Source organism: Elgaria multicarinata, chromosome 10 (assembly GCF_023053635.1).
Source record: "Elgaria multicarinata webbii isolate HBS135686 ecotype San Diego chromosome 10, rElgMul1.1.pri, whole genome shotgun sequence".
Classification (NCBI taxonomy): Eukaryota; Metazoa; Chordata; class Lepidosauria; order Squamata; family Anguidae; genus Elgaria; species Elgaria multicarinata.
This window is the reverse complement of record NC_086180.1, coordinates 7,105,071-7,127,735: the sequence shown is the minus strand read 5'-3', so window position 1 is coordinate 7,127,735 and position 22,665 is coordinate 7,105,071. Positions and strand designations below refer to the sequence as shown.

General features: G+C 40.2%; 1 protein-coding gene across 2 annotated transcripts in view; it reads left to right on the top strand.

The window, feature by feature from the left end:
- Positions 1–22,665, top strand: part of PTPRA (protein tyrosine phosphatase receptor type A) — a 156,616-nt gene that overhangs the window by 57,819 nt on the left and 76,132 nt on the right. For both annotated transcript variants that reach the window (XM_063135389.1, XM_063135388.1), the window contains exon 2: positions 11,876–11,944. In XM_063135389.1, coding sequence (XP_062991459.1) covers positions 11,918–11,944 — 27 coding nt within the window. In that variant the 5' untranslated portion in view covers positions 11,876–11,917. The remainder of the gene's footprint in view (positions 1–11,875; positions 11,945–22,665) is intronic.

Here is a 22,665-nt window from a genome sequence, read left to right as displayed (position 1 = left end):
GGGCTACTTATGAGAAGAATCACTAAGAAATGAAATAGAACTTGAAAGCTACATGTGATACTTTTACTTTTGGGAATGTAGGAATATACGTCTAAGTGAGAGTGTTTTAGTATTTATTTCTTCATACGTTTCTAAATGACAGAAGTAATTTGAGAAGCGGCTCTTAAAAATGGATGCTTCTAAGGTATAGGTTTCACAGCTCCCAACTGTTATAAAACTTTGAGATGGCAACCAAGGTTTTATGAGCTACCTTAATAAAAATGTTACTGTAATTTTATAGGAGCGGAGTATAACTCAGTGCTGTGATTGCAGAATAAAAATTCATCGTCACTTAACTTATATTGTCAAATTCAGTGAAGACTTCACAGGACCACAGTCTTGCAGTTCAGTTTCCTTGATAGGTGGGTGTATGTGTGTTATGTACATGTGTGCATACCAATTGACCCCTATAAACAGGTGAGATGTGTGAAGATCTGGTGGGGAACTGGAAGAATACAGAAGGGAAGTGCATAGCTCTCAGACAATGGAACAAGGTCAAAAATAGAACTGGATCTCATGGGTCAAAAACTATGATCCTTCCAGCCAAACATCCTGTCTTTGACAGCAGTCAGTTGTGGAAAGTTCAGAGGAAATGTATGAAATAGTCTGATGTAATAGCATAGAAGAACTGCCCTGCAGGATCAGACCAAAGTTCCATCTAGTCCAGTATTCGGTCTTCAATATTGGCCAAGAGAGAACCGTGAAAGTGATTTAGAATGTAATAAGCCCAATGCATTTTGTGTACGCTTTGTCATGAGCATGTAAAACATTATGTATGAATGTGTTTGTTTAGGTGTTAAAAAAAAACACCCTAAAATTTCTAGGTATTTGTGGGGGGGTGTTAGGGAAGGGCACATCAAACCCACCTTGATCCATTGGTTCCATAAAACAACCAAAGACCAATATACTTGTAAACAAAAGATGGACTCTTGTCTTAGCCTGGTTACAACACTGGCTGTGACTCCCAAAGGATAGAGTAGATTTCTTGCTCTGCCTGCTCCCTTTGCAACCTAGTAATACAAATTAGGAAATGGAATCCCTTTGGACCCAATAATAGGTTTGACTAGAGACTTTCTCAGATACAAGTTCTTAAAGTTTCATAATTATTCTGGCAATGATCTGCTGGAATGGAGACTGAGAAGCCAAAGGAGTACTAACTTGCCACTTTCGAACTGATAAACGTTCCTTTGTGGGTTGTCCATTGGAGGTGATGATCATTGCTAAGGGCCATTGTGGTACCTCTTATTTTTAATGTGCTCTTTGTTTTTTCTGAAGTCTGTGCCAGAGGGAATCTAAAGCATGTTTCTGGCCCATATTCTATGTTCTCTTGACCTTCTTTAGCATGTAGAGCTTCTAGTGCACATTTTGTCTTTGCTTGACTTAGATTCTTTTTTAGCTGAACAAATCCCAGAGGCTCTGAGTTATTGATATTTAATATACAACACATTAACTTCTGGAACGTCTTGACACATGACATAGCTGTTAGCCTTAAATGATGCTAACAGCTAGGAAAAACACCTTTTAATAGCTCTTAGCTGTGGTAGCAAAAATGGAACATCTATGCTCAGAGGCATTATATTTTAAATAGCAGACAAACGGCAACTGAAGGATACCCCTGAAGAGCTCGTTAGTAGGGTATCAAGGAGAAATCTATCTGGTCACTGTTAAATGACAGTGCTGAACTAAGTGGATCAAGTAGTGTTTATATAATAGTGAATATAATAAAAAAAAAATCCCATGTGCCACCAAATTTACCACTGCCACTAAATATCAGTGCAAATACAGAATTAAATCTTCCAAAAGATGCTCAGAATTTGCAAGTATTTATGTTTAGAGAATTTCAAGATTATTGGGGTGGGAGACCAAGTATACCCCTTGACCTGCACTTGATGTAACTTGGTGCACGGATGGAAATATAACTAAAGATGGCTCTTAGTCTTTCTGAGAGGTTATAATGGAACATAAGGAGATGTCCCTTGGATTCATCCAGCCTCATCCTTGTAAAGCTTTGTCATTCAGAACCGGTGCTCACATTGTGCCTGGAAGACCATTGGAAGTCAGTGCAGTTGCTGGAGCCCTGGTGTAATTTCAAGGGTTACTTTTCTTTCACAGATGTAGAAAAAGCCTCCAATGCAGGCTAAATAGTGTGCACAGCAAACCAGCCAGCTCATCATTTTGTTCTCCCTTGGTAACGAGATGATGTGCAATGATTGGAGTATGGAGGATATTGCTGATGGCAGCCTGAATGGATGATGAGCAGACAGTTCCTAGCATCCTGACTTTTAAAAGCCAGTTTAAATTTCTGCACAGCGGATGGTCTACATTAACCCTTTTGTTGTCACAGAGTATTTGAAGTAATCATGACATGCTGATAAGTATCAAACTAACAGAGTTTTAGCCCCAAAGAAAATTGTTGCTATTTTCTCTCGCTCCATCCTTAAAATTACCGTTCTAGCCCTGCCTCTTAATCTGCTCCCCATCCAGTTTTTAAGAGTGCTTCTTCTGCATTTTGTACCTAGACAATCCAAGATATATATACATTATGCAAGTTGGGTAAACTCCCATATTTTCACATTACTATGCGCAATTCTGTGTTTGCTCATTATAGAAAGGATGAGGAAACAAAAGCTCCACTCCCAAAAAAACAATTGAATATCTAGTTCTGCCCAGCTCTTGAGATTCCTGGATGCTTTTAAGCATAGTTTTGTAGTACTAAATGCTAGAAACTAATTTTAAACAGACATACAAACCCCCCACCCCACAAAGGAACCTTACATTCTATACCCAGTGCTACATTTTGTGCTCCCACAGAATTGTGGTGAACATGCATGTCCTCTAAGAGATGCCTTCAGGTGAGAGGGAAATTGACAGCTTATTTATTTATTTATTACATATTTAAACTGCTCAACCGCCTAGATTCTCTGGACAGTTTACAACTAAAACCACAATATAACAATCTGATTTGTTATATTGAACAAATCAGATTTTGGGAATGTGCTAGATTTCTCAATTAAAAAGGAACATTTTTTAAAAAGCCATGTCTGAAAGTGTGCCTGTCTTTGCAATTGCACAGGAAAAGACATAATGTGGACAAGAGCTACATAGATAGATTCAGCAGTGATCTCTTTGATTGTGGCAACTCCCCAACCCCAAAAGTGGTTGTGATTCCAGAAGTCGCTGCTCAGGGTATGTGTGTACTACTACCATGTAACTAATATACCTTATCATAAGAATATAAGAAGAGCCATGCTGGCTCAGAACGAAGGTCTATGTAGTCCAGGATTCTCTTTGCACAATGGCCAACCAGATGGCCGGAACATGCATTTATCCAGTCTATGTGAGGGTAATTGAAGTCACCCTTTACCATAACACTTTATCCTTTGGATGCCTGCCTGGTTTTGTTCTCTATCTTGAAATCATCCTGAATATTTTGGTTGGGGGCAATGTTCCTAGTACTATTTTTTTAGGCCTGATATATTCACCCCAAGCGATTCTGTGGAGGAGTCTGCCCTTTTCAGGGTTTCTAGTTTGTTTGACACAATACCCTCTTTGAAATGCAGAGCAATACTCCCACCCATCCTAGTATGCCCTTCCTTGTCTTTTCTATAGAGTTTGTGTCCAGAGATTTATTTTAGTTTATTTGTAACTTTTATAAGAAGCTGAATATAATAGAATTTCTCAGCAGTTCACAACATTAATCAGCAGTTCACAAGTTTCTGTGTCTAAGTTCTCAGGTAAAACCAAGCACTCCCAACTTTCCCATGCTAGCTTGGAGGCTTCTAACATTAGCATAGAAACATTCCTATATAGTGTCCATTTCCAGGTGAGTCTGGTGTGTTCATTTTCTGTGACCCTTCAGCCTCCTCAATTGGTTATCATATTTTACTGTATGCTCTGGGCCTATTTCCACCCTGACTCCGTTTGGGCAATCACACTTCTTCACCTTCATCCCCTAGGGAAGATTACAATCCTGAAGCTCCCCATTTCTTGTCAGTTTTCTCCCAGGTTCAGTTTAAGAGCTGCTCTTCCATCTCTCTGATAAAAACCAAGCAGCCTGCTTGAAGTGGAGCCTGTCCCTTTTTATACAGGCCTGGTTTGCCCCAAAATGTTCCCCAGTGCTAAATAAATCTACCTAATCCTCCCTACACTACTGTCTCATCCACATTTTGACACCTCTCAGCTTCGCTGGTCTTGCTGGCCCTGCACATGGAAGAGGTAACACTACAGAGAAAGCTACCTTGGAGGTCCTGGCTTTCATCTTCCTACCACTCAGGGTAAATTTGGCTTCCAGGACATAGCCATGTTTCCATATACACCTACGGGTGAGTGCATGAAAGGGGAAAGCAACCTCAAATGGCCATGTGTGAACTGTCCTTAAGAGATTTCTGTGTTCATTCCTGTGAAATGCCCTCCATGGTCTGGTATTTGTTTCCAATTTCGGTGGACCACATGACTCTGGAAGACCATGAACATGGGCATAAAGTTCTGTTTATCCCCACCCCACCCCACTCCTCTGGATTGGGAATTCAAAGCTATGCTTCCTCTTAATATTAAAATTCCATCAAACTGTTCTGGGTAATAGTAATGCATAGACCTATCCAACCTCCCGCCCCCAATGACTAGCTAATCCTTAAAAAAAAGCCAACTGAATAAGTGGCCAACACTTCTGTTTGGAAGTGAATTTCATAAATTATGTATTGTTTGAAGTAATAATTCCTTGTCTCTTATGAATTTACTGCCAGTAACTTAATTGGGTGACACCTGAGTTCTCATATTGAAAGGGGGGGATCTCTATCCACTTTCTCCAAACCACACAAAATTTTATAAACCTGTCATTTTCTCTGCCATCCTGTAAACTAAAAAGACACAAATATGTTAGCCTTTCCTCAAAGGTCAGATACACTAACCCCCTCATTTTAGTTTAATTTTGAGATTGTGCATCCAGATTAGGTACACAGTGAAGCAAGTGACAGTTGTGAAATCAGGGTGGATAAAAAATTATTAAACATGTCTTAATCTAGATTTTTTAAAACTACTTTAAATTTAAACATTAATTTAGCTTTCATTTTCTACAATCTATATATACTTCTAATCTTTTAAATTGAATTCATGACCCTTTCTGTCAAAGATGTTGTGTATTTTTATTGTGAGTTTCCTTCTCTCTCTGGGGACTTGCACATCATTGTAGGTGCTAGGATCCAGAATACTCAAGTCATGTATTGTACCTACTGAATCCTGGGTAATCTTGTACTCCATTTTATGTTGTCTTCAACTTCCTACCGCTGCAATGTGTATTCTCAGTTTATTAATGTTTTTGACTTTACCAATCAAAGAGTATGGAAATTTACCAGGCACAACAATGGCCTGAAAGTATTTTTATTGTCTTACTTCTGGAAAGTTCTAGGCACTTGGTCTTTAAGTGATCTTGAGTATTTGTATGTGTACAGAGAAATATAATAATTTTACAACTGGCTCTTGTATCTAAGTAGATATAATTCTGTAGTGACAAACAACATTTTGGATACTTTTAAAAAAGTTTTGAGATATGCCCACCTTGTAGATAGGGTGTCTTTCATACAAACCAGTATGTTTTAATAGTTATAGCAACTGTCTAGCAGTTTTGTTGATTGTGCTTTGGTTTATTGGTTAATGCTAATTCCTTTTGTACTTTTTATTTTTTTAGTGATTTCTCCTGGTGTGTAAAATGGCAAGAAGCATAAATACGTTCAGTTACACTGATGGATGTATTACAGCATTGTTAGATAAAACTTAAGAGTATGTGACTTCCATATTTCTTTGGATTTTTTGAGAACTTTGTATATCTGTTTAGTTGACTGCAGCTGGTCTCAAAAAAACACCCCAGGTAATGTGTAGAATGCCATCATTATATGTATACAGACATAAGGAAGACCTGTAGGAGTTAAGAAAATGCTGAATTCTCTTGGCACAGACATAAATTACAAATGTGTCTCCCTTAAGGACTGCATTCATGGGGAAGGTGCATAGCTAGCTTCTTAAATGTGCAAACACACTCCAGGGAAACATTACAGTCATGCATACATGGTCAGTAGTGATTTTAAAGTGAGAAGCCACAGCTGTATGCAACATCTGGAGCTGTGTTTGAGGTAGGCCCCTTTTCATTCCTGGATGTGTATTATGCATGACTTTTGGCTCAAACCCACATCTATGGACATCAACACTTCATCTAGAACTTTTCTCCCATCACCAAAGAACTCATGAAGGCTTTGACCAACCCCCTCCCCCTGGCCACCCCCAATAAAACAAGAAGTTTTAAACAGGGGCAAATATTATCTACAAGTATCATATATGAAATAATCTCCACCAAATTATCACTGAAGGAGTAACAGGAAGAATGAAGCACACGCTATTGCTATCTGCAATGTCTGGAGTAAGATCATTTTCAATCTCTTGGTAACAAAGAGCTGCCTTACTTTGCTGCCTCATATTTCCTGCCTCTTAACAAAGGGCAAATGCTGAAGGAAATTGGATTTTTAAAGGAAGTAAAAGCCCTCAGTTAAACTGATTTTTATTCAAATTACTTATTAATTAAATTTATATCCTGCCTTTCCACTAGAAATATTACTTAAGGGGCTAACAACAATAACATAAGATATAATAGAAAATTATAATTAAAACAAAGACAAATCAATCAAAAACACTTCAATCAAATTAAGAAATAAGCTGCACCCACAAGTTTCATCAAACACCAATTTAAAAGCTCAAAGCCTATCTGACTAGAAACTTGCCTGCTGGTGGAAGAACATCAAAGATTGAACTAGCCTGGCCTCCTATGGAGACTAGGGGTTATGAAGCGGACCGTATCTCTTACATTCTAACAAATTACCCTGAGAAGGGACCTAAGGATCTGAAATGCATTGGAGTTCTTTTACTGCATTAGAAAGCATCCTTTTTTCTACCCCTTGGCATTTTTTTGGCAACAAGGGAATGACAGGTTCCCTATAACTGCCCTGATCGATAGTCTAGACAAACGGAAGTTTCAGAACATTTTTCAAAGGCAGCCCCTGGTAATGCATGCTACAGGTGATCCAAATGGGATGTAACTAAGGCATATACCACTGTAGGTGGCCAGATCTGACACCTCCAGAAATGGGCACAATTGATACACTAGCCTTAAGTGTGCAAATGGTGCTCCTGGCCACTGCTGAAACCTGGGCATCCTGTTCTGAATCAAGGAGGACACCCAGAAAGTGAACCTGAGTCTTGAAGGGGAGTATAACCCCATCCAAATTGTGCTGCCCTTGGGTTGAGGAGGCCTGAGCAAGTTGATGATTTGAGGAGATGACAGTGCTCAGCACAGTGGAGAAAGCAAACTCATGTTTGGACATATATTTAGAGGAGCAATAAAGATGTGTCAGGATGAACTAGATATGACATTAATATGACATTAAATACGTCTTCGATCCAGTGCTTGGTTTTCTTTTTTTCTTTATAATAAAAGCAGCACAAAGGATCCCAACCTGGACTTGGAGACTCAGTGTGGAGGGAGGGGGTTAACCCTTTCTTCCCACAACCTTTCCTTGTTGAAATTTGCTCCTTAAATAGAGTGGGCAGTTTTCTATGACAGCCTATCCCAATCTAGTGCCATCCAGATGCTTTGGATTACAACTCCTAGGATTCATGACAATGGGCCATGTTAGCTAGGGCTAACGGGAGTCCAAAACATCTGTAGTGTACCAGGTTGGGGAATGCTGTTCTATGTTTTGTACTCAGAAAATGGCTCAACAGATTAGTCTGAAACTTGACAGTGTATGAGAGGGTAGGTTTAACGATGCTCCATATCATTTTTGAGGCAGAACAGGTAAGAGATGGTTTATTCATAGGAGTTCAAATGAGTGATCAGTGACTTCCAGCAGTTTAACAGATTTTGTCAGTTTTTCCCCATAGACTTTGTTGGAGTTAAACTTGATTGTTATATGTGGATGACATTGGTCGCCAGTTGAGTACTTGTAATGTGGATTGGTAGCTTCATTTGCATGATAGCACCACTTAAATAGATTCCATGTTTCTATACCAATGAATAGACAAAACTATGATTTATGCCTAGCACTCTGCCACTGTCATCCATCCAGCTCCAAGCTGGAACTCACAACAGCATAAGAGATTCCATGCCACATCCATATTGCCTAAATAATCCATCTGTTAAGGTCCCAGTAATGTTCTGGTAGCCAATGCAACTGGTATTTGATTGTTAGTTATTGCTCGTTTAGGATTTTTATGCCTTCGGTTTAATTATGCATGTGTTGTGTTTATAACTTTATATACACCACCCTTAGGATCCTTGGTGATAAAGGAAATTAGTATAATAAATGTATAGAAACAATATAGAAATTAATATGAAATATATGAAATAAAATGTCAGATTTGTTTAATCAGGTGATGTCTCTGCTCGTGACTGCCAGAGGCATAATAAATAGTGCTAAGTTGTTATGCAAGCACTGGAAACCCATCATTCTTCAACTCTTCTGTCTTCTGATAATAATTGGGCATTGTCTACGCACAATTTTCAAGTAGTTTGTTTTAAATATAGGAAATTAGGCTTTTATGTTTTTAAAAAACTGACCACCATCCCAAGAAACTCAATTTTGGACTGATTTTGGACTTCTACTCCTTTTTCTACTCTTCTGTAGGCTTGGTACTTGCAGCCGTGCATATGGTTTCAATTAGTGGATAGTGTGTTGAACTTGGACTCAAAAAGATACAGGTTTAACTTTCTACTTTGTCATGCACCAACTAACTGTCCTGAGAAAAGGTCAGTTCTGAATCAACAGTGAGAATTGCAGGCACATATCTTACAAGGTGACTGAGAGGAGACATTGAAAAACATATACAAATGATGATGTTTCTGAGCCTCAGGAAATTGGTACTTGAAGCAATTAAATATTTTTGTTCATATCTATTCTCTTCCCTCTCCGCTTCTCAATATTATTTTTGTATCTCAAACTGCCCCTAGTTAGTGGCAGTTTTCTTTGATACACAGTTTCCCCTGCTTGCTTAACTTGGGAATCTTTCTTTTTCAGAGACAGCAAGAAGTATCAATAAGCAAACAGCCCTTATTCTCTCTGGCAGGTTGTCATGTACTAGTTCAGAGCACACTTGTTAGTTCTGTACATTACGTGCAAGTGGAATCTGTTGTGCTTGATCTCCTTGGCACATCAGATGAAGAGGGGGAGTGGAACTAGATCTGGAGGAGGAGGGGAGCAGGCTGAATAGAGATGAAACAGAGTGAGGCAAGCCTTTAAAACTTGGCATTCTGCAGAGCATTGTGCGTTGCAGGATGGTGGAGTGTGGATAGAAAGTTAGAGACCAGAAATCTATCATTACCACTGGCTACTGTTAGTAAATTGCACAAATTTCATGTCAGAGCAGTACAATGGAATTGAAAATTACGCAAAATTCAGCACAGAGCGGTAGAATGTAAGGGAAATTTGCGCGAATTTCATGGCAGAAAATATAAAAAGTTTGTAAACACCTTCCCATGGATGTTCTTACTTCAGTTTAAGAGAAAGTATCGAAGTGGAGGTCATTGACAAGAGAGGGATACAGTTATGGTTGGCTAAATTGTGGACAGGCAGGATATTGCGGAAGAGTGCACCCCCACCCCTCAGCTTCACGCATTCATAAGGGCTCGGAAAATTGTTTTCTTTTTGTGATCTGATACTGGAGGGGGGGCATTTTCTTCGCCAGACGGCAGCCACAACTGACCATTTGCAGAAAGGGTGCTGACATTTGCCTCCTGGAATATGTGCTGGCACTGGTGCTGAGAGGAGAAACAAGCCATGGCAAGTCACCTAGTACGCGATCAGGAGTCAGAAATAAGGGCCAAGCTGTCTAGTGTGGATCTTCTCAGGGTGGCTTAGTATGATGTGTGTGCACACCATTTGTTTTGTCTTCACCTGTACGTCACTGCTGTTGTGTTTCTCAAAACCTCCTGCCTTCTTGGGAGACAATAACGAGGCCTGCTAAGTAATCTGCAAAGCTTTATTCAAGCAATAAACATCTCTTCCCACCTGAAGAGAGTCAAATCTCTAGGAACTTTCCTCTAGGCAAAACTATGCAAACTAAGCAAGACAATTGTCCTTTCAAGAAGAATGGAAAGCCATTTCCCAAGAAGCGTTAACTTCACAGAGACTAGTTCTGAGGTGGCTTCTGACGAGATGCCAGCCGGGCCAACTTTCTCTCACTTTCCTTTAGCTCCGCCCGATTTAGTCTGTGGCATACTCTGGGATCAGCTAACTTGTCCGCGCTCTATCCTTCGGAACAATGTTTGCTTCCCACTGACTGTGTATTATTTGCCCTTGACGAGATAAGCTCTGATCACTCCCAGCTGGTGAAGAGCCCGTGAGAGTTTTCTCCACCACTGGTACAGGCTGGCCTGTTTCTGGCACCAACTCCTCTGCTTCAGAGTCTGATTCTGAAACACCTTCTTCCAACCCAGGGTAGCAGGGCTAGACATGACAACTGCTGAAACCACCACTGCAATTACTTTCATGGGAGATTTTTAATCTCATGCCACCACAACACAAAAAGGTAGCATATTAGAAATTCAATTGTTGCCAGTTTGTATCCTTACATTTTCTACTAATGGGAGAAGCCATTCCTCTAAGAAGCAAATGTAGAGGTTTGGGACCCCGTTACACAAAGGAACACCTATTTGCCCATATCAATCTGCCAGTACACTCCTGCCTGGTTGCCACTATAACAGGTGAGGTGGATGGTAACCAGGCAGAGAATATTTTCGGATGTCATGGCCTACCTAAGGAACTCACTTCACAGGAGGCTTGCCTGCTGTCTACACTACTCTTTTTTGTTTATTCCCAGGCATGTGAAAACAATCTAGTTTTCCTGTTGCTCTTTACTTCTATTTTACTGTTGTATTGATTTGTCACAATTGTATTCTGTATTGCAGTTTTGTAAACTGCCCTGGGATGTTTGTTGAAGAGTAGCATTTAAAAAATCTTTAATATAAGAGTTGAGTGTTTCTGTATGATACAGGGGAAATCCTAAGTTAAGGGGCATGCATATACACAATTAAAATGGTTTAATATTAGGAAGTGAAAATATTAAAATCCTTGCAACAAAGACATATGTATCATAACATACAAATAATGTGAATATATAAAACTTAAATGCTGTAATGCTAAAATTTTGTGACAGTGTAAAAAGTAACATATGAGAATGCATAAAATTAACATCAGAATATATAAAACTTTAAAAACTACAAATGGGCAAACCATGTTTCAACGCAGTGCAGAGGAGAGTTCCTGCACAGCCGTTATGTTACGTGGAGTTTTCTCTTGCATTGGGTTGACTTTTCCCTCTGGCTACAGAGTTCCCTGGCAATTGCAGCAAAAGGAGTGAGTGCCGCTCTAGGAGAGCCACTGGGTTTGTTTTTTTGCAACAATGGCTGATGGGATACCATCGGGAGGTCTGGGGGAGGAGAAAGGGCAAAGAAACTGTCATTTAAATGTTGCAATGGATTTTACTCAACTCCACGGTAGCCCACAGTCACACAACGGTGGAGTTAGGACATGTTGTGTGGGCATTACCTCCTAAAAACCTTCTAAAAACTGTTGAGTGGTGTTTTCATATTGCATTGACTAATGTGTTGTCTGAAAAAAGCCGTTTTCTGATATTTATTTCCTAATTAAACAAATAAAATATAGAAAATTTTCTCCTTGCCATCAAATATTTATGGTTTTCAAAATTTGCATCAAGACTGTTAGTCCCAGGCCGAATGCTTAGTAGGGGTCATTCATATTTCCCCTAAATCTGTTTGTTTCTGTTTCTTTTACAGGAAGCAGAACGTGAACCTTTATGTGATCCAAATGTCTGCTGAATGGATGACGTGCCTGCGGTAATTAAGGTAAAGACGATAATAAACTGGATATTCCTTAAAAGATTTTTATCAGCACAATAGAGATTCATATTTTTCTGGTATTTTGCATCAGAAGCAAAATGTGAAGTGTTGAATAAAATATGTGATAACATTTGTTTCTACATGTTTAATGGCTCTTTTAATGTGTGTTTGCCTTCAAAGAGTGTCTGCTTTGCTCTGCCACACCGTATAATCTATTGTCTTGAAAACATCCACCCATAACATGGGCAGTAGTTTATAGTTTAGACCAGGGGCAGAGTACCTGGCCCCTTTATTCCAAAATAGCCAACTTCCATAACCCTTAGTCACATGGAACAGAAGTTGCCCACCCCATAAAGTGTTGTTTAGGGATTCTTACAAACTTTTAGTTAAATGTGTTTAGAGCTATGACAGTTTGTGAGGTTTTGAGCCAGTGGTGAACCGCCCAGAGAGCTTCGGCTATTGGGCGGTATAAAAATGTAAAAAATAAATAATAAATATAAAATAAATACTTTTCCATTCATTTTTAAGTTTGGTGTGGCTGCTTCCTGTGTCCACGACCCCCTAATGCACTAGAAGGCTACACTGGGTCACTGTATCCATCCATATATGTGGTATTTCCCAATCGTATGTATCTAGGACCCATGGAAACTGCTTTCTAATGTGAACCTGAATTCGTAGCACTTTTCAGTACAGCCGGTTGCTTTTAAACACTTGGTCACTATGCCAGGTAATAAGGATTTTGGAATATATGTTAGGCAGGCACCAAAGGCTAAAGCAGTGGTTCCCAAACTTTTTCAGGTAACCGCCCCCTTGGTTCCACAAACTCATGCTCAATGCCCCCTACCCTACACTATAAAAATCATTATTCAGAATAGTGGTTTTCAACAACCCACTAAGGAAGATAATAACAATAAAATTCAAAACAGTAACAATTAATTGAATATTTATTAAAATGCATTTTTTAGTTAATTCAATTAAACATAATTGATGAACTTGATCCAGTGATATCATCTTTTCAAAGTCTGATAGACATTTAGCAAGAATATTAGATATCACATTTAGTAACTAGGGTAGAGTACCTCACTATTCTGTAAATTCTTAATGTGATGGATGGGCTTGATGAAGTGATACCAGCTTCCCAATGTCTGGTTTAAAGTCACTTAACATGAGTCTTAAATCACCACGTTTAGTAATCTGGAGTCGATGTCTTTGCTTGGAGAGAAGTAGGCAGACCACACTAAAACCACATTCCACCAAGTAAGATGTTGGAAATGCAACCAGGAGCTTCTGAACCACTCCCCATGGTGCAGGATAACGATCAGAAATTTCCTTCGGTAACCAAAACTCCTGGTATGGAAAAGACCACCTCGAGCGCCCCCCTGCCGCCCCCTGCCTCTTAGCGCCCCCCTATGCAATCCCACCGCCCTCAAGGGGACGGTACCGCCCACTTTGGGAACCACTGGGCTAGAGTAAACAATTCCCTATGAGGATCATGGAATGTTTGAATTGAAAAGGGATTGTGGAGGTTGTCTTGCCCAACAGGAATTGGTGCAGTGCAGGAATTTTGCAGCTACAGCATCCCCAACAGTTTAGGCTCCGTTTAACTATCTCTAGCAAAGGACAATCTGCAACTTCCAAGGTAGTCTATTTCACTGCTGAATAGTTTTTTTTTACCATAAGGCTGTTTCTCCAAAAGCTAAGAAAAAAATCTGGTGAAAATTTCACCTGATGAAACTGAACTGCACTAATCTGCCCAGATTTCTACCTATCAGCCATGGTCATTTCATTTTTTGTTTGCTACCTTGTCTTTGTGAGGGTAGGGCACAAAGGTAAAGGTAGAGTGAGGCAGAAAGGAGCAACACTTGAAAATAAAGACAGTATCTTACTCTGCCAACCTCTGGGATCCACCACAAGCACAACAGGGAGCTTAAAGCAACCGGTAATGAGTGGAAAGCTTGTTTCTAGAATGGAGCAGGTCAGCAGAATTTGCAGAAGGGTGCTCCGCTGACCTTTCACAATCTGGAAATGAGTGTTTCAGTTCATTCCCAGGGTTATTTTAGGAACTGTTAACTCTTTGTTGTGCTAACAGTAGGTCCTGTTGGTGCAATAGAATGAGCAGAAGTGTAGCATTGGATACTGCCCTAAGAAAAAAGATAATTGTGTAGTATGCAGGTTCCTCTGTTTCCATAAGTCCTGTGCAAACCTGTGCATATCTACTCTGAAGTTAATGGGGCTTGTTCTGAGGTACATGTGTATAGGATTGCAGCCTAAACGTCACAAACTGCATGGGTTCAGATTGTAAGAAAGGGACCCTATGACTAGCTTCAGATGACACAATAATCCATGATGGGTTTATCAATCATGGGTTTATTAATCAACTGGTAGGAGTTTTTTAACCAACGATGGCTTATTTGGCCAAAGTAACCCACTCTGATAACCCACGGGCTGTAGAGTGGGTCATTGAACCCATCATGGGTTATTGTATCTTGTGGTGGTCACAGTGGGTTGTTTTGGCTGGCTACACAGCTGTGCAGCAAAAGCAGTCAAAACAGCTGCCACTGTGCTGGACACTGTCTTACTGATTAGGAATGCATTAAAGGGCCCAAGCTAGCAGTGTAGAGGAGGCAGGCTATGAGGTTTGGTCCCGATCCTGCAAACCCCCAAGGTATTATAGGCATCTTCCACTTTTTGGCACACCTCAGATTTTCGCTTCTTTCACAGTTAGTGTTGGGTTTTGATAATGCTTCTGGTGTCTCCTTAGTAGAGGAGTCTGACTATGAGGTTTGGTCCCAATCCTGCAAATCCCCAAGGTTTTCTAGGCATCTCCTCCTTTTGGGGGCTCTTGGAATTTTTGCTCCTCTGGAATAAAATTGCGGGAATTTGCTAGTGGATCGGATTCCTCTTGACTTATCACTTCTAGTCCTTCCTCTTACAAAATTAAGACAATTCAAGTATAAAACAACAGTATAAAACCATAATATAAAATATACTATAAAAGCACAACCAAGATAAAAACAGCAGCAATGCAAAAATACAAATTTAAAACAGCAAGTTCAAATTAATTTATAGACTGTTAAAATACTGGGAGAATAAAAAGGTCTTCGCCTGGCGTCTAAAAGAATATAATGTAGGTGCCAAGCGAAGCTCCTTAGGGAGCTAATTCCACAGCCGGGGCGCCACAGCAGAGAAGGCCCTCCTTCTGGTAGCCACCTGCCTCACTTCCTTTGGCAGGGGTTCACGGAGAAGGACCCCTGAGGATGATCTTAGGGTCCGGGCAGGTACATATGGGAGGAGGCGTTCCTTCAGATAGCCTGGCCCCAAGCCGTTTAGGGCTTTAAATGTTAATACCAGCACTTTGAATTGGGCCCGGACCTGGACTGGCAGCCAATGAAGCTGGAAAAGGACTGGTGTGATGTGATCTCGTCGGCCAGTCCCTGTTAGTAACCGGGCTGCCCTGTTTTGTACCAGTTGAAGTTTCCGGACCGTTTTCAAAGGCTGCCCCACTTATAACGCATATTGCAGTAATCCAAACGAGAGGTTATCAGAGCATGGATCACTGTAACTAGGCTATTTCCGTCCAGATAAGGGTGTAGTTGGTGCATCAGCCTAAGCTGAACCCTTCTGGGGCTAATTGTAGTTTTACTGACACTACTTTTGTTGCAGTGCTGTTAAAAATTCAAGTCATTGCTTCTGGTGCTGTATTAAATTGCAAATTAGTAATAACAGAAAAATATATTTTATGACATGCTGGAACTTAAATATACTACTTATCTATGTTTTAAACCCACTTGCAGGCCTTAGTAGGTTACTGCACAGAAACCAGTGGGAGTTCCTCACTGGGATGGGATCAGAATTTGCCCCAGATTAGTCCACTGAAGCACTGGTTGTTCATAATAGCAGTCATACTTGTTTGTGTCCATAATCAGAGCTGCTACAGCAGAATTTTCCAGTTGTGCCCTGTGTACTCTCCTCATTCTGCTTTGCTGTTAACTAACAATAAAGGGAAGATAAAGGCTTCTGCAATCAGTTTGCATTTATCCCGCCACTTTGATAGTAGGGGAGTGGGGTGGTGGTGGAATATCATCCTACACTTTCAGGCCATCTAGAATGGCTTTCCACTTCTGTAATCATCTATAGTCTGAAGGCTTTGTAAATGGGTCAGTGGAAGTTCCTGCAAGGTGGTAAAGCAATGTGAATAATGTCAAAAATGTACCTTTTGCTATTGTGGCAAGCAATTTGTTCTTTCAGTGACATCATTAACAGAAATCTGGGTTAATCGGGCAACCTAATGGTACCAAAGCTCGTATTTCACTTTGTGCTGGAAAGAGAGTTGGAGCGCCTCCTAGATTAGGTTTAACTCCTTAAGTCTCCATAGAAATTGATTTCCTACCCTTTTCTCTTCTCTCTTTTTGGTGCCTAATTCTTACTGTTTCCAGCTGTACTGTGCATTCACTTAGTGTATCTGGTACATCTTGGATCTGACTCCTCTCTTAGAAATACATGAAAAGGTTATTTCCAACTTCAAGAATTTTATGAAAAAGAAAAGAAAAGCCAGAATGCAGTGCTAGGATGGAAAATATACTTCAAATTCCAAGGAGCCAACAGCAATATTTCTGGATGCCAGCCCTGTAAGAATTGAAAAATATTTGAAGTTCCCCTAACATAAGCAATTTATTTTGATTTTTTGCCATACCTGAGCTCCTCCCCTCTTAACTGCGTTCTACTTGCCTCATATTTATTTATTTATTTATTTGAAACAGTGCTTGCTTAAATACTGTTTGAGCTGTTACTCATCTTCTCTGGACACATGCTGTCATCTGGTTCTTTTACAACCTTCTAAATCAGGTATTTTCACCTGTTTTGTGCAAAACAAAATTGTTTGTATCTTTAATAAAGCCTGCCAGGCAAACATAATCTAAAATTGCCCCACCAGTGAGGCTTGGCTGAAATGAATCTTTTTTTCAAGGTAGTATTAGATTTGGCTTGGCCTGTTTTTTTAATAAAATGAATATAAGTCTGAATGTTCATCCATAGAACTTTGGGTGTGATAGCCACCCTTCAGATTGATCAGGAGATGGCTGTGGTCTGATTATAGATATCTCCCGCTACCATTTTAGTTTAAGAATTGCTACCTGTGAATGTGGTCCTCCCAGTGTACTAAAGTTAAAATTGGAATGGCTTCTAGAAGCCTTGGAGAAAGCCAAGACTTCTGCCTAGTGACTGAAGGTGTGTGTGAACACTCTAGTTTGAAACATCAGTTCATAAAACTTCTCTATACTGAAAAGCACAGCAAGTTGAACTTGGATAAAAGCCAGTAATTTTCCAAGAAAGGAAACATCCTCTTAACTACTGAAGTTGTAGATTTCAAAGTGGGCAATCTGGGATAAGAAGAGTTAAAATCTGCTGCTAATAGCTGCTTCTTAAACTGGGTCATTTGACATTCCCCTCTCCCTCTTCCTTGTACACTCAATGTAGTATAAAAGGCCCTTTCATTAGTTTTATTGACTCTCGTGACTGCCAGACTGCCACGGGCACATTGTGAAGAATAAAGGCCCTCTCCTGACACATACTCCTTGGGCCTGTTGATGCTTGCCTGGTCCCAGCTCCCAGTCTGAAACTGAAGGAGTGCAAAAGTACAAAACTATGGTAGATCTATACCCACTTCTAAGACATTAGAAATTGTTCTGTCTGCATAGACCGTGTGAAGAACAGGATGACCTGAAGTACACTGGTTGATCCTTAAGGGAGCCATCCCCAAATATCATGCCTCCATACCATGGATTGGATCATATTTAACTTGGCCAGTGGCACAAACTCATAGATTACAGAGATTATCCTATTTCCCATACAACATTAGGTTCACAGGGGGGGGGGTGAGTTTCCATATTTTATTAATATATACCACTAGCAATCCTATCACAGTTCTGGATTAGAACTATACTGGTAAGGAACACACTTCGATGCTGATAGATACGCAGTTCCCGAGAAGAGGAAATTCAGAAGATCTATTAGGAAGCATTCTGGAACGTTTGTGGGACTCAGAATCTCTATGAACTAGGATTTGACATCCCCCCCCTCCAAATCCCGTTTCCAACCAAAAACACACAGTTTAGAATCATAGCTATAAAAGCCAAACTTTCACTATTTCCAATTTACAAAGCATCCTAGTGATCAGGCTTACTAGAGGCATCTACCTACAAGCCTTCCCTTGCAGGGTGTACTTAATACAAAGACAAATATACTATTGGGGTTTAGCAAGGAAATTAGTTAAATGCATGTCAGAGCAGCATAATGGCTCTCTGTCCTGGTTCTCCTATTCACACACTCCTTAAATGTTTTAATTGCAGTGTCTCCTAAGGGGCAATGCTGAAGAACATTTTGAGGAGCAAATGGATAAGGGTCTTCTGTTAAAATATAATCTGCTATCCTTTTAAAAAGATAGCAAGACTAAAGTACCAAAGGGATGGCATTATTCTGGACGTTTACAGGGGCTGTTCTTGTTTCAGACTTTGCTGCCCTACAGCAGGATAGGAACGTGTATGTGTAAAGCACACATTGACTATGCCCCCTCCAAATTCTTGAAAAACAGAGGGCACATTTTCAGGAGGAGAACAGCAAATGAGAGCCTTATTTCATAATATTAGGGCTATATGATACTAGCAAAATTAATTGATAGTATGTGAAGGATGGGCAAAAGGAAATACTTCACTCAGCATATAACTTATGGAGCTCAATACTGCAAGAGTTGCTGATGGCAGCCAGTTTAGATCACTTTTATAAAGGATTAGAAAACTCAAAGAGCAGAGATCTATTAATGATTATTAGACATGGTATTTAATTTTATATGCTATTTGCATAGGCAATATACTTCTGAGAGCCAGGTGCTGGGGAACAAATGGGATAGCTGTCTCCTTCAGCCAATGTTTGGCATATCTTAGTGCAGTGAATGTGCTTCAGATAAAAATTGACCATTCTCCTCTTAATAATTGGGCAGCTAAAAGGTCATAAGCCTTTGGGAAGGAACTTGCTTTAGCAAGTGCCCTATCTCTTGCAGTGTGGACACTAAATGCACATTGAGTATACCTAATGACATGTGGGCATGAAACTTGAGCTAGGTTTTAGAATTGCTGGAAGGTTTAGAGGGCAACCAGGAGAATGTGAAGTGCACTGGTGGGCAATTGTACTTCAATTAACAGCAGCCTTGTGGGAATAATGCAGGTAATCGCTCCAGCAACATTGGATCTGAAAAATCTACTGCAGGGAGGGAAAAGGGACTTATAAAATCTCTAACTGCCTCTTCCATTTCCATCCCGTTCTATATCCTAAAACTTTCTGAACTTTTAACCCTGCTGAGTTTTACCCTGGCACTATTCTCCAACTTGCTAACTCATTAGGAGTTCAGCAGTTGATTTTCCTGATGAGTAAATTGGAAGTGCTCCACTGTGCATCCAGAAACGAAGCGACAACTTACTCCAGGTGTCTGTCTTGGTGGAAAATCTTTTGAAATCTCGTGCTAGTCAGTCCTTAGTATTAACTGTTGGGATTTCGCCCCTTCTAATCTCGCTGCCTGTGGCATATAATGGCATTGCATAGTGCATATGCAAACCTTCTGCTTTCAGTAGCCCTCTAGTCAGCTATGATTCTTCTGCTTGCTTCCAATCCCTTCCTTTAAATCTACAGCAGACATTTCTAGTCATTACTAGTCTGAGTATTTAAAAACCAAAAGTTCCAGTTATAAACAACATAAGGAAGCTACTGGTTAAGGGAGGAAGTATTGTGGCTATGAATTATGGACAGTGGTTTCCAAACATGTTCAACTCTTTAGTTTTGCAGAAATCCCTGGCAAGCATTGAAAGCTGATTACAGGGTTAATTCTTGCTGAAAATCTGTCTGTAGCAACTACACACCACAAAAACTGTGTATTATGATTTACTTATAGAGGACGCCCTAATAAAATGTGTAAAGGGCCTATGGACCACATTCTGAACTCATTTCATTGCCTTCATAAGCTTGGATACAACCTTATTTATTAAATCTCCTGAAAGAAAAATGAGGTCACTGTGGCTTACTAGCTTCCTTCCAGATTCTTTGCTTGTCACAGGCTGAATCTGTTCTTCTTATTCTCACTAGTAATTTTTATTTTAAGAATCCCTGCTTGTTACTCACAAATTCATTTGATTTAGCAGAGTACAAATATGAAATTCAGTGAAATAAAATATTTTCACCAACCACCTCTGTACTGTAATTTTACTGATGGCAAGTCTGCGGAGAATCTGCCTCAAAGAGTGTACAGGGGCATTCAGAGCTTATGACACTTCAAAGAGCTAGTCCCATATCAGTAAGGAATTTATCTGGAATGTATTACTGAAACCTAGCTGGGTAGGTTTGATCTGCCCCAGCTTTGCCCTCCTGAGTATTCAGTGCAGCATTAGCCCAGGTCAGAGGGTCAAGGAGGGGAGTCACTCTGTTCCATAACAGTAATATCTTGCTCACCAGGAAACCCTTCTGAACCAGGGCAGCTATGAGGCATTGGGTCAGTGAAACAGATTGAGGATAATTGGTATACTGCCTACCCTGCTGCCCAACAATCTCCTGACAGAAATGGTCTTGAGTGTGGTGTTGAAGAATACCATGACGTTGGTTTGGTCCTGGGAGACTTAAATATTTGTGTCAAGAGGGTCTTGAATGGGCTGATTCAGGGCTTCATAGCCTTTATGTCTCAATTTATCATTGGGCTGTTGCATTGGGCAAGGCACAACCTTGATATAGTCTTTACATCTGGGTGTGAGGGGTTACTCTGGATTTTGGGGGGTGGGAGTTGAAGTTACCTCATTGTCATATTCAGACCATGCTCTGGTGGAGTTTGGTCTCATGGCAGCAGTCTACCCCAGCGTGGGGAACCCGTTAGGATGATCTGCCCCTGGCATCTCATGACATTCTATGGATTCCTGAATGCTCTGCGGAAATGTGTAGTAGCCAGAACATAGTGATCTTGTCACATTATGGAATGGTACGATCACACCCAAGTATCCTCTCCAGTGCTGTGGAGCCCAAGGCACTACCTGGTTTTCACAGAGATGATCCAAAAGAATATCATAGTTAACTATCAAAATCCACTGAGAGATCATGCAGGATCAACAGAGTCATATACTCACTCTGTCTTTCTCCTGCAAGAGATCATCCATCAGGGTGACTCAAGTCAATCCAGTCCCAAACCCAGGCCTGAACCTACTTATGGGATGTTTCTAGAAGACAACATTTGGCCTCAGCGCCCTGGGAATTGTGCTGTGGCATGCCGGAAGGTACTATCTTCTCTCCAATGGTATTTAACAGCTATATGAAGCTGTTGGTAGCAGTCATTAGGAGATTTGGGATAACGTATCATCAATACATTAACGACTCCTAGGTCTATTTCTGTGACATCTGAATCAGGAGAAGCTCTGCATGTTATGAACTGGTGCCTGGATGCAGTGGTGGGTTGGATGAAGGCCAACAAACCGAGACAGAATCCTGTCAATGTGGGTACAGTAATTCAAAAGGTTGCCTGTTCTAGACAGGGTTGCACTCCATCAAAAAGAGTTTGTACATAGTTTAGGGGTTCTTCTAGATTCATTCATTGTTATTAGACACCCAAGTGATTTCTGTGGCAAGCACTGTCTGTTACCAGCTTTCATGGGTATGTCAACTATACTCTTTCCTGCACAGGCATAGCCTGGCCACAGCAGTCTATGCCATAGGTCACCTCGTATTTAAGTTACAATGTAGTGTGCAACCCGGGAGCAGGTCTTCTCCATGGTAGCATTTTATAGAACGCCCTCCTACCAGGTATCTGGGAGGTACCAACTGTGGCATGCATTAGGCACCTGTTAAGACCCATCTTTTCACCCAAACCTTCCCTGAATGATTGTGCTTCCCAGTTACTCTGCTTCTTAAATATTGTGTTTTTAGCATTGGTTTTAAATATTTTAAACATTTTCACTAAAGAGTGTTGTATTTATTGTAATATATTTTAACCTGTTTCTGTAAATGGCTTAGAGAAATCATTTTAAATGGTAAGTAGTATATAAATTGATTAAATTAATTAATTAATTAAATTTACTGTGTCCTGCATGAAAATCTGTTTATAATGGAAGGCCCCCAATCATTATGGGATGGTTCAAACCTCACAGTATCAATCAAATAGCTATAGGAGGGCAAGTATAAATGTATCAAGTTTTTAATGATAAAGTAAAATAGAATGTATTTAAGGACAAAAGATCAGGAAGAAAAAGGAAGTCCCTTCATGATTTCCTGGGCCAGAGAGGAAGTTCTCTGGCACACAAAGACAGTTTATTTAAATGAAGGCCCCTCCCTTGAATCTCCCACCCATGCCTTTTAATAGTCCAGAATAGTTTACTGGAATAGGGAAGGACCACTCTGGACTTAAGCCAATCGCTGTCAACCACAGTTAGCAGGATGAAAGGCTTGTATAAGCCAAATTAAGTACTTGCTAAGCATTGGCCTATTCACACATCAACACAAATTCGTCTGCCAGAATGTCAAGAATTTTTTTAAAGCATTGGATGGAAAGGAGAGGAAGAACTCAAGAAGCTTCTGGTAGGAAGAGGCCTACTCACAATTCACAAAGACAATTATAAACGTGTACATTCAAGCAAGCTGCCTTTCTGAATGAGAATTTAAGTCTCAAATATGGAAACTGGCAGAGTTTAGATTACCAAACTATAAAA